General features: G+C 43.8%; 1 protein-coding gene across 1 annotated transcript; it reads right to left on the bottom strand.

The window, feature by feature from the left end:
• Positions 1-1,147: 1,147 nt before the first annotated feature.
• Positions 1,148-5,292, bottom strand: evx2 (even-skipped homeobox 2). The gene is made up of 3 exons (XM_086144659.1): positions 4,541-5,292; positions 4,068-4,309; positions 1,148-3,555 (listed from the first exon to the last, which is right to left on the bottom strand). The coding sequence occupies exons 1-3, from the start codon at positions 4,956-4,958 to the stop codon at positions 2,941-2,943; spliced, it is 1,275 nt and encodes a 424-aa protein (XP_086000785.1). The 5' UTR covers positions 4,959-5,292; the 3' UTR covers positions 1,148-2,940.
• Between the last annotated feature and the right edge of the window lie 7,472 nt (positions 5,293-12,764).

Below are 12,764 nucleotides of genomic sequence, written 5' to 3'. Positions count from 1 at the left end.
AACACGCGTTAATAAGGCAATCAATCACGGCGGAACAAGCCGGGCTCTCAGTAACAGCTCATAAACAGTGCGTAATGGAGAAGTGGAGGTTGGCATGACACGGCGCTGATCAGATAATCAATGTCAAAGATGCGATGAATGTCAGTAAGCGCACTTTTCGCGTCGTTTCTATAAAAATCCTCAATTTACAACAAGCGGTTCAATTACCCTGAAAATACAGTCAATTAAATCGGGGTGATTGGACAGTAGGGGCCGGATCATCGATCTTTGCATTTCTATCTCGCTGCTGGACATTTAATTTGCTTTTTTTTTCTTTTTTCTATTAGTGCCGAAATAAAGAAAATATAAAATGCATTAAAACGACCCACCACCCCCCCTCCCCCGCCAGAGATTTATTCTCTCGTCACAGGCAGTGACAGACAGTCTTTGTGCGTTATGATGAATTCTTTGCGGGAGTGTTGCGCGTCGGGTACCGCGGTTGCCGGCGCCACCGCGGCCTCCTGTCTCCTCCTCTCCGCGCCTCCATCCGTCTCCGCGGGTTGCAACCTCTCGCTTTAGTAAAAGAGCAAAGGAAACACCGGTGATATATCACAGCCGTGTTTGCGGCTCCTAATCCTGTTTCTTTAATGGGGACGATCAGGGAGGGGGGGCGGGGGGCGAGTTATCCTACGGTCCCCAGGGGCCGCTCTGGTCTGGGCTATATTTTAACCAAGTGCAATTAACGACAGTATCAGCTTGTATCATTTAGAGGTAATGTAAAAATAATGGTAAATTATAGGGCCGGAGTGACCCGTGATGGCAGGCCCCAGTCCCCTATGTATTTCTAATTAATGCTGCAGGACATCCTGTCATATATTATAAATAATCTGGATTTTATTTTACACCTCCATGTGCAACTCGAGCTAGAAACTAAACGTTTGCAAAAAAAAAAAATTACATCCCTTTTAAAATTACTGATTAATTAATTACTAATAATAATAATAATATCATCATTGTAGCTGCCATTCACGTAAAGAGATGGAAATGTGTAAAGATTTTTTTTATTTTATTTTCCAAGAACAAACACGATCAATAAATAACATGATTTACATTTCATATTGCACATTTTTTTCAAGTTAAAATATTTAAATTCATACAGTCATTGATATTTTTTTAAATACAGAGAGAGTTATAATAGAGACCCCGCAAGGACAAAAAAGGAGGAGACAAAAAAGGCCAATGCTATTTTCGCCATTGAATTTCAGTGCTTATGTATCAGCCCTTTTTCCAAAAAAGGGGCTTTTTTGAAGGAATCGTAACAAAAATGAGCTGCTCCTTTAATAATAACAATAATAACAATAATATCAATAATAATAATCCACTCTGAATTTAGCCACGAAATGCAAATTATCAAGCCGGATTATTGGTGCGTTCAAAGGCCAGACTGTTTGTAGTGGGCCCATCGATGTTTATATCCAGTGCTCCAACATAAACAAAAAAAGAACAAAAAGAACATTCAGCACGTCACACGAAATTAAAAAAAGGAGAGGGGAAAAAAGGCGAAATAAAAATCCAACCGTACAAAAAAAAAATCATGAAGCGATTATTTCCAGGTTGATCGATAATTCAGCTTCCAAACGATCAGCAGGACTATTGGCAAAATATCTCACGACTTTGTACAATTCACATGTTTGATAAAGAACATATCGCTGGGCCAATTCATAGCACAGAGCCGTTCTCTCCCTCTTATTTTTTTTTTTTTAATTTTTTTCTCCCTCACCCTCTCTTATCGTTGGGTTTGTTTACAGGCTTGGATTACCGGGAGGATCTGTGGCGGCTCGGCGCGCCGCGGCATCGAGCCGCCGTAGTGCGTGGTAACCGGGGGAAGATCGGCCACGCCGCTCGGCTGGAAGAAACAAAGAAAAAACAAAAAAAAAACAAATCGCCTTGTGGACGTTTGTTTTACACTACCGGCAGACAGATTAGGTTGTGGGTGGGTGGAGGGGGGTGTTATTACCAGGTCTCTCACATTCGGGCCCCTGATGTTTTCCCTAAAAGCCTCCTAATAGGATCCGGATCCGACGCGCGGCGCGACCCGCGTCTCTTCACTTCCCTCCGCGGGTTGTTAGCGTGACAGCGGAGGAACTTCTCTTGCGTGGGGGTGTGCGTGTGTGTGTGTGTGTGTAGGGGGGGGTGGTATTCAAAGCAGGCCCTATCTGGGTACATGATTGGCAATTTTTGTCATGATCCTCTCATTATTAACATAAAAATTGACACGAAAGGCGAGCCGCGGAGGTGGTGTGCGCCTCCCGGCTGATTAGGCGCGTCCCCGCGGAGCTGCGGAGCCGCGGCTGCCAAAACATGGAGTCCATTAGGCCCGTAGTGAAGAAGGATACGCCGCTTTGTGGACGGAGAGCGGGGAGGGGTATAAATGTGTGTGTGTGTGTGTGTGTGTGTGTGTGTGTGTGTGTGGAGAGAAAGAGAGAGAGAGCATCATTACACCTGCCCGGTGCCTCCTGCCTCCGGGAGAGTCTGTCACCTTCATTGCCGGACACCCGTGAGGCGTTCACGTGTAACTGAAAAGTCCAGGATTTTTTAGTGAAACGACGCGGGCTTGGCGAGAATGGGGGGGTGTTTCCTGTATGTGTGTGTTTTTTTGTTCTGTTTTTTTTTGTCCCAGCAAATAACTTATCAACGAATGAAATTCGAAAAGTGTCACAAAAACATTTTTTTTCAGGATCATGAAATGAAAAATCGCTCCTCAGTTTTCCTTTCTTATAGTGTCCTTCGCACTGCCTCTTGAAGAAATGTGTGTGTGTGTGTGAGTTTGTGTGTGTGTACGCGCACGCGCATGACTGTTTTTTGTTGTTGTTTTTTTGTTTTGTTTTTTTACAGCAGCGCCCGGATGCACAAAGGGGCCGCTGCGTGGTCGTGGAGAGGAGCCGGCGGCCCCGCGTCGAGTTATCTGTTAAGGGACGTTTCCTCCCGCTGGTCCGGCGACGGGACGGACGTCTTACTGAGAACCGCCGCGGAATACGGCAAAAATCCACTCTCGGACCTCTGACCGGAGGCCGTGCAGGTAAAGTCCGCGCCTGCGCTCCGGGAGCCCAACGCGCTCGCCGCCTGGCTGCTGTGGCAGCTGAGACAAGAACACGGCCCGGTAGCCGACGGCGCGCTAACCGCCGCCGCAGCGGCCGCCGCCGCCGCCGCCGCCGACGCGGCCGCGGAGCTGTTGAGGCCCGCGGGCGACTGGTAGAGTCCCGGGTGCCGGAAGCTGCACAGGAGCTCCGGGCGGGAGTACGGGTGGGACAGGGCACGGAAGGTGTCGAGCGGGCGGATGGAGGTGGCGAAGGGAGACGAGGCGGCGCCGGTGGCCGCGGCGGCGGCCGCTGCAGCCGTTACGCCCACGTGTGGGTAGTAATGCAGGGGCATGTGAGAGTGGAACGGGTACGGTAGACTTCCGGTGGCCGCGGCGTGCGTCATCATGTAGGTGTAGAAGCTTGGATCCGCCGGGTGCGGCCATGACATCGCCAGCCGCTGCCGCTTGTCCTTCATCCGCCGGTTCTGGAACCAGACCTGCGCGGCGGCGACGACACACGGGGGCCAGGTGGGTTTCCGTTTCCGGTCAGCGTCAATACCCGGCGGATTTTAGTGACACACGCACGCGCACACACACACACTGATGCCCCCCCCCAACACACACACAAACACACACGCCAATATACTGAAATATGTGTCTGTTTGCAGGACATGAAAATATATCAGTTGTTTTAATCATTGGCGAGAAAATTCTTAATTTTAAATTTCACGTCAATTCAGCTGTGGTAAATAAAAAATAATTTGATATAATTATTGTATTTTTATAAATGAAGCTGGCGGTATGACAGAGATGCGGCCTGTTGAATTTATCCGTTTGCTACATGCCATTTTGCAGTAGATAAACACACACACATACATACACGCTCTCTCTCTCTCTCTCTCGCTCTCTCTCTCTCTCTCTCTCTCTCTCACACACACACACACACACACACACACACACACACACAAGAAAGAATAACAACAACAACAACAATAAAAAAGGACTCTACCTTGATGGTTGTTTCCGGGAGATTTAAAGCCGCAGCAAGTTCACACCTCCTCGGTCTCGAAACATAATTCTCCCGGTAAAACTCCTTCTCCAGCCGGCCGATCTGCTCCCGGGTGAAAGCCGTCCGGTACCGTCTGACCTGGTCGGCGTTGGAGTTGTTCGACCCCGCCGCCGAATTGCCGTTCATACCGGGGAGGGAGCCGGAGCTCGAGTTGGAAGATCCCGAGTTGCTGTCTGAAAAACCTGTAGAAAAAAATAAAGTAAAATAATACGAATTAGATAAAAAGAGAGAAAAAAAATAGAACTGTGATAATAATCTAATTATTATCCGATGAGCAGCTTTATATATTACAATTTAATTAGAATAAGGTTAGTACAATATTACATTTTTGCACAATAATAATAATAGTAATTTCTTCTATATTCATAAATCCTCTGTGTGTGTGTAAGTGGGTGAGGAGGAGCAGGCAGGACCTTTGCTGTTCTCCTTGTGCTGGCTGGGGGAGCGGTGTGCGGGGCAGCCCACCTCCACATCACTGTTGATGTCGGATTCTTGGGAAACTTCCGAGTACAGGCTCATCTTCTTCCGGCTCTCCGACGATGAGATCTCCGCCGAGGACGTGTTGTCGCCGCCGCCGCCGCCTCCGCCGCCGCCACCGTGATGGGAGGCGAACAGACTGTCGATCTCGAATTTGCCTTTGGCCGGCATGTCTGCCAGCCCGCCGTGCAGGGACGCGGAGGTGATCCTCGGGCTGAGTCGCCCGCCGTGCTGGGAGTTCTCCAGGGCCTCCAGCACCGAGTTCCCCGGCGCGTCCGAGAGGCGCTTGGCCGCCACCGGGCTGTGCAGACCCCGCTCCATCAGAATCATCTCCTTTCTTATCCTCTCCATCATCGAGCCGCGCCACGACACGACGCAGGTCCGAGGAGGGGTAGGGGGGGTTCGGGGTGGGGTGGGGGGGATGGTGGAGGTGGTAGAGAGGGGGGGGGAGGAGAGGAGAACGCTGGAGCGCCGGGCGGTTTGCGTGTGTCTCAATATCCGCCCACGAAGCTTTTTATAAGCAAGACGCGGTGAAAGCGGAGAAACGCGAAGGCGACGAGCAGCCGGGAGCGTGGAGCGCGTCCTCCCCACGGCGCGCAACTGTCATTCATCCGAAAGTGGCCCCGACCGCTCCTGGAGGAAGCAAAAAAAAAAAAAAAAAAAAAAAAAAAAAACAACAAAAAAAAAAACGCCCGGGCTGACGTCGCTCCAATGATCATTTATTGTAACAGGTTTATAAGCAAATAAACAGGAGAGGGCTGTCACTTGATGATGGAGGCGGCCTCCGGTCAGACGAATAATATCCAAGTGGAGAGGAAGAGGAAGAGGAGCGAGGTGTAGATGCTCGTCCCTTGCTCGGTGTGTGTGTGAGTGTGAGAGTGTGTGTGAGTGTGAGTTAGTTCGCTCCTGGGTTTGGCCTCTTGGGTGAAATTGACAGTCTGATTAATAAAATGAGCGCTGCAACATTTCCCTCTTCATTTAGGAGTATTATTATGCTTTGATTCTCTGTTGTTTCCCTCCTCCCATCCCCCCTCCCCCGTTTTAATCCCTTATATCGCTCCCCCTCATACACACACCTTTTTTTTTCTTTACATATCGCCTTTTTGGTGCTATTCCGGCACCTTGTGTGAAACGCATTTACATGAAGATTCAAGATTGTTGCCAAAATAATAACAATAATAATCATAAAAAAAGCCCTGCAGTGATAATTTATTTTTCCGGGCTTTTTCTTGTTTGTTTTTCCTTCAATCGAGTAACTTCGGTTTCTTATTTTCACGTTATTATTCGTTCACAGAGAATTTCGATGGATCGATCATGACTGAATTATTACACATTTACATATATTTATTAATACACAGAGGCTAAAACCAATCAATTGTGATATTAATTTTTATAATTACACAATCATAACAACAATAAAAAATATAATGCTACAATTTCATTTGATGCTGTTATCACCATTTGTCTATCTTTTTTACTGATATTTTAAAGTGATTTAATATATGAAAAACTCGTTTTTTGGCGCAGCATCATCAGTTTAGAAGAAAAAAAAAGGTCAACAGGATGTTATTTGGTCCAAATTACTGTGTATTTTTTAAAGGATTTGATCGTGTGGAAACTGGGAGCATCCTTCTATCAGCAGAGGCCGGACGTGTGAAGACATGGAAGTCGTGCACGGATCTCCTGCTTCCTCCACGTGAAATGACCATGAAGGCATCATCAGATTATCTTCTGCGCGTCCTCTGGCGCCTCCTGCGGGTCCAAATATGAACTACTTTAACTGAAACTTGGAGGCTAGGCGGGCCTTGTCAAATCCGTCCTGACCCCCCCCCATACAACACAAATACACACACACACACACACACACACACACACACACACATACACATGCATGCATCCATACATACACGCACACTGGACTAAAGACTGATACATAAGTACAAGTGGTAAAGAAATAACATGTTTTGCATTGGTGCATACAAACTATTTAGATAGGATGCCAATTTAATCATTTTTCATTTTTTTAAATCTGAAATAATCCAATGGGATGAAGAAAAACTGCCCCACCGTGTGGGACATCTCTGAATTATCTCCAGGGACCCTCCTGGGGAAAAAAAACAACTGACTACTTATCAATAATTTGGATTAGGTAGAAATTTATGAATATTCTAATCGGCCACTGAAGACGTCCTCAATCCTCTCGACCCAATTAAAAGGAAAAAAATAAATAAGGATTAATTTTGATAATCATTCACATGATGCCATTCATTTACTTTGACAACAGGGTTTAATTAAAGTGGTAATATTTGACTAATTCCGTTAAATAATGGCAGATGTTGTAATGAAACCATCACTTTGGACGAAAAGCGTTTTGTCCAGGAAAATACCAGGATTCATTCTTTTAGAGGTTTTGGAATTTACATTTCATAAAACCAGGTGGAATTTGATCCGCTGCATCTTCCCTGCTGTTGATGAGCTCTCCAGGGACAAGATTTAAAAGTGATGACATGTTCTAACTTTGGAGGAAAAAAAAAGGTTTTAATTTATGTAATGTTTCCACCCCCAACTTTGTTATTCATTTTATATTATTGCTGTCAAAGAAAAAGAGATGTAATACTCAGACCAGCCAACAAGGACTACAAGTCAAATATCATGATTTGACGTTCATCAGCAAAGGCAATCGCCATTGGTAGTCCAGTTTAATTTTACTCTAATTTGCTGTAAAATAGAGGTTTGGCATTTTCTCTTCCACTGTAGTTGTAAGTCAATGCTGTCTGTGGGGAAATATGTGTAATAAAATACATAAAAATAAAGTTGTTTTCAAAAAATTGAGAAAGAACAATTGCACCATCCCATCATATCTGAATGTCAAAGACGCACCATTTGGTTTCTGAAAATGGTGGCAACGATGATGATACGGTGAACTTATCAAAGTCTAACTTCTTCAACATCCAACAGTTAAATGTCCACACAACATCATAATTGGTTTATTGGGACTCTGATGTTTAAGGCCAAATTTGAACGTAAAATGTCAATGTAATTTTAATTTGTGACAGAAACGTAACAGCTCTTTGCTGTCTTTTGACGCTTAACTGATGTCGGGTACAGCTGGATGCCACAGACTGTTTGGCGGCATTGTGTCTCCACCGCAGCCGTTCGAGGTTAATGTAGAATTATGCCACTCATTTCTCTCTTCGGTAAAACTAGAAAATGACTGGAAATCCTGGCTGAATGGAACAGAGATGGAGATGAGGCAAAAACAAAGGAAGGAGGAGGTCAAGCTTTGAAAGGGTGAGATACTTGTTTGTTAACAAGCCAAACCGTGAAGTTCCTGTCTTCTAGGTCCTGAGAAGATACGTTGCCAAACCCTCCCTAGGAGACCCCATCTCAGGTCAAAGTAAGAAATGACTCTTTTGACACATTTTAAATAATTACAGTAAGAAACATAACAACCCGATAGATGAGTGAGGAGATTGAGACAATCTAAATACTGCTACTCAGTCCTCTGAATTCAAAATACTGTCAAGCCATTCTCTGACCCTGCACAATGTAGTTAAAGTGTCACATGACCTCTGCCGACCGCAGTAACTGTGTACAACGGAAAAGAAGCACAGGCAAAGAATCACTTTTTGAATCCACATTCCCAGATGTTGGATTAAATTTACAGCAGTGACTTATGGCTTTCAACCCTGTGTATTGGAACACCAGGGAGGTTGAACCTCGGCCGCAGTCGCTTTCTAATCTGCACACGGACTGTTTGTGCCAAAACCGAAACTTAACCGCCACGTCATAAAACATCATTTTGCGGTGCATCATTTATTTCTTTATTGGAAAACTACTTCTGGAAGTGGTAATGACTGGAGTGGTGGTTTATCTGCTGGCAGCGAGAGTTTTCCTGTGCCTGTAATAATTCATAACATGCTTCTCTGATGGACAAATGTCTGCACACACCTGAGGCCCAGTCCTGTCATGTGAAGACTCAGAATGACCTCTTTGGATTAACTGTTTCTGTGCCGCGACCTACCCAAGACCTGCGTGGGGAGATCAGATACAAAGTCATCAGTGTCCTCAGAGAAGACTGTTGGCTTTTTACACAGACTGTGAGACCCGGCACAGGAAATGTAATATCTTACAACTGAAGTATTTTTAAGCACTCAAGACAGAGTCCTTTTTACTAAGGAGCACTTCTCTCTGAAATGTTGTGAATCTGAGCCACCCTGAAATGTATGAGAGACTTAAGGGTTTGTGTTTTTATCCAGTCACTGCAATACGACTCAGCATGCCATCTAGTGGATTTTGGAAGAACTGTAGCTTGGGGAGGGGGTGCTTGTTTTGTTTTGTTTTGTTTTGTTTTGTTTTGTTTTGTTTTGTTTTGTTTTGTTTTGTTTTGTTGAGCGGGGAGGTGAGTGTGTGTGTGTGTGTGTGTTTGTTTTGTTGAATAAAAAAAATATAAGGCCTTAATTTCTTTGCCCAAAAAAATGTTCATTTTGAGAAAAATGCAGGATCATCTTTGTGTCTTTGTAAAATGACTCATCCCACCCAGCTGCTTCTGGTTGATCAAACTGATCAAAGAAGTAAATGACTTTATTGCAGCAATATTTCACAATATTTTAATATGGTGGGGAGTGGAAGCAAAGAAATGATTAGATTATTGGTTATAATGTTAATTTATTTCAATATTTAGTCTGCATTTGTCTATATTTTGGTTTGTGTCTCAAAAAATACCAGACCAACATCAGAGTGATGAGAAGCTAAAAGTACCGCTTGAGAGGATCAGTGTGCCAGATGTGAGGTGGAATGGAGATAAACCATGGAGTGCGCCTTCAGCACCGCATTAACTTGCCATTCTTCTGCTTGAGAAAGCGAAAAGTTGATTGTGAGAGGCTGTTTTGAGTTGTTGAGATAACATTTATATAATTGGGACTTTGAAGAGTTTGAAGTGGCGTGAAGAAAAACATAGTGGGATAAGTGAAAATGAATCCAAGAATCCTGTCTGTGCCTTTTATGCTCTGTTGGTGTTGCTGATGATTTTCCAGTTTTAAGTTCTTAGGTTCTCACGTGGCTGCAGGAGCCGACTTTGCAGATGTGAACCTTTCTTGGGTCCCTGCAATCTGCTTTTATGTTTTTCCAAAATGTGATGGTGTTTCTGGGGAAGACTCGTGAAAATGTGCCAAATGTGGAGATTTGCATTGAAAACCATTTCATTAAACGCTGCCTCCCAAATGAACCCCCTTCATCAAGTGTCATCATTTCACACTGGAAAGTCACTGGACTTTATTTTTGACTTTCGATGGCTACGAAAAGATGAATGCATGAACTAATATAGATAAAAGAACATTTTAGCCATATCTATATTAGTTCACACTGAGGTCACTGAAATACAATGATCTTAATCTCACAGCCTGATGAATCTGCTTTATATCTATTTAATTTGCTATGTAATGTTTTAGTTCTGCATAACCTGTCAGGTACACAATGAGTGTTTTGGCCCCAAACAATGACTTTTGCCCTATTTAAGGTATGACTGATGTGCTTTATCTTAAATGTGCATAACCTTTGGATCAACTTCTCTGTGATAGAGGAGGCAATGGAGGGGAAAGAGTCTGAAATGAAGGATAAGATCAGGTTGGTGGGGTCCCAGATTGTGTTTTCTCTCACCAGCTGACATCGGACCCTCCATGAACGGAAAATTAGGTTTGTCCTCACTTCACTGACAGGTTGCACTTTGCCTCTAATGCATTTCCACCCGCCTGCCTTCACCATATACAAGATATAAAGCCATCACCGACAGGTCTTCAGCACGTCGTCTGCCAAAACATTTAAACCCAGGGTCATCAGAACAATAATCAAATAAATGAATAGACTTGGCTTTGAGCTTGTTCTGAGCCTATGTTCAGTAAGCATGTTTTCAAATCAGGATTTAAAGTAACAGCACAGTCACGGCAGCACCAACTGGATACGCAGTCGGACCCTTGTGGATTAATGGCTACCATGCGGCTCCCGTGACCTCGGACCCCTGAATATGGGTTTAGAAACATGTGGAGGGGGACATGAAAACAAGAGATGATCTAGAATCAGTGTCGGGCTCATCTTTGAGCAGGCAGACCAAATCTCCCAGCAGCAAAGCAAAGTTGGCCAATTCACACAAAGTTGCAGCATGAAGTCTGTGCATCTTTCAGAAGGCTTTTTATCATATCAGGTTTCTGGGAATATCAGACAAATATCTTCCTCTGAGGTTTGCTTCAAATAAACTTCTTGGAAAAGTGTTTTGTATTGTTTTTAAGCTATAATATGAAGTCAGACTGGTTAACATTCGACGAATGCTGACAACGTGCAGCGTACCGGTGAGAACTGGATCGAAGATAGGTGGAGATGAAGAACACTTGAATTTAGTTGGTGTGAGAAAAGGGGGTGCAGAAGAGAGGGTTACATGGAGCCGGATGATTCACTATGGCGACCCCTGAAGGGAACAGCCCAAGGGAATGTGTATTGTGTATGACATGTTTTTTTGTGGGGAAACAAATACAGTGACCAAATAACTTTCCTAGAATATCACCATGACTTCTCCCTCACCCACGGTTCCACAACATCAATACCGAGCAATTTTACCCTTTTAACTATTTTACTGGTGGACCCTCCTCTTCACCACCAGCATCACCGTCTATTTGCTGAATGTTGTATCGCACCAGTGAAGTCACAAATCATGCTCTTGGTATAACTCCACCACTGTCTGTAATTAAAGTAAAAAAAGCATCGAATATCAAACTTTCTGCACTGATCTCGCCGCCCAGACTAGCTCAAACATTAAAACTTTTATTTTAAACATACATCCCTCAGTCCAAATAAAATGGTATATTATGTTGAACCAGAAGAGATTATTGGTCTGAATTAACTGTCCGATGTCTCATATCCAACTAATATGGACAAAGTTTGATTAGTAAACTTGCTGGTAACTAGTCAGTGCGTCATTTCTCGGTTTGCTCGCCGGCCTTCTTTACTTGAGTAAGACCGCCATCTAGTGGTAGTTTATCATCAATGCAAACAAACAAACATTTTTATTTATTTTATTTTTTTTGACAAACATTCATTTCTGAATTTGACCACTAGATAGTGTATTTCTTATCGTTTTTGTTTTTCATTCTTTTATTAGTGTATTAGTTTTTTTTGTTGTTGTTATTTCATTTATTTTTGATTTCATTGACACGGTAAGGGGATGTTTTAACTTCCTCGGGAAAGGGACAAATAAACTCTATCGCCTTAATTCTATTTTCTTGACGTGTCAGGACATCTTCAAACTTCAGGCTAACCAAACTTCTCTCTAACCTAGTCACAAGGATGTGTCATTGCTTATTTCTCTTCTTTCTGTATTTGGATAAATTAAATTCATCACACGATTAAAACATAGAAACACCGTCGATCCTACTTTTTGGCTCTCTCGTCTTATTAAAATGGTAACAAAGACCTGTACCTGTATATTTGAAATTATAGTTTCAGTAACAACTAGGTGTGTGTGTGTCTCTCCCGCTTTAACCCCCCCCCCCCAAAAAAAAAATGAAATAAAATAAAATAATGACCAAGATTTAAGAAATAATGTAGAAATAATTAAAACTTTTTTGTTTCCGTCACAAACAGAATATCTACTATGAAGTGCCCAGGAAAGGCCCGGCGCATTAATCCGGTCAACTCACATTTATGTTCAAACGTTAAATAACAGATTAAATTGTTTTTGTTTTTCTCTTGTTTTTTTTCAGTTGCAAAAAAAACGCACATTAAACCTTATCTGGGAATGTTTGACGACGCGTGTCGGCTACTCACGATTTAAGAAAAGATAATATAATTCTCAAATGACTTGTGAGTCAACTTTGTTTTGGTTATCTATCTGTTTGGCCTTTTTCTTTATGTTTATAAGTTCTTGTGCGGGACAAGCGGGTCCCGCGTGTAACCCGACCTCGGACGAAGCCGCGGGGGGACACAGACGCGGGAACCCGTCGGAGTGAGGATTTCCACACTTGGGGGGGGGGCGGGGGGGGGGGGTTGTGGGTAGAGAACTTGAACGAGGGAAGCGGCAAGTTTATTACCAAGGACAATAAGGCCAATCCGGCGGCGAGTTTCCTTCAGAGGAAACCGGCAGTGTCTTAAACCTGCGGGACAAAGACTTGA

Source organism: Fistularia commersonii, chromosome 4, assembly GCF_037954325.1.
Source record: "Fistularia commersonii isolate RoL2024-O1a breed Wild chromosome 4, RoL_Fcom_v1.0, whole genome shotgun sequence".
NCBI lineage: Eukaryota > Metazoa > Chordata > Actinopteri > Syngnathiformes > Fistulariidae > Fistularia > Fistularia commersonii.
Note: the sequence above shows the minus strand (reverse complement) of the source record. Positions and strands in the feature narration are given on the sequence as shown.

Bases quoted from the DNA above. Each gene is read 5' to 3' on its own strand.
- evx2 (XM_086144659.1), bottom strand. From the start codon at position 4,958: ATGATGGAGAGGATAAGAAAGGAGATGATTCTGATGGAGCGGGGTCTG. The intron at 4,310-4,540 runs GTCCTGCCTGCT...TTTTTTCTACAG, and splicing joins GCACAAGGAGAACAGCAAAG to GTTTTTCAGACAGCAACTCG. The intron at 3,556-4,067 runs GTAGAGTCCTTT...GCCGCCGCGCAG, and splicing joins TCCCGGAAACAACCATCAAG to GTCTGGTTCCAGAACCGGCG.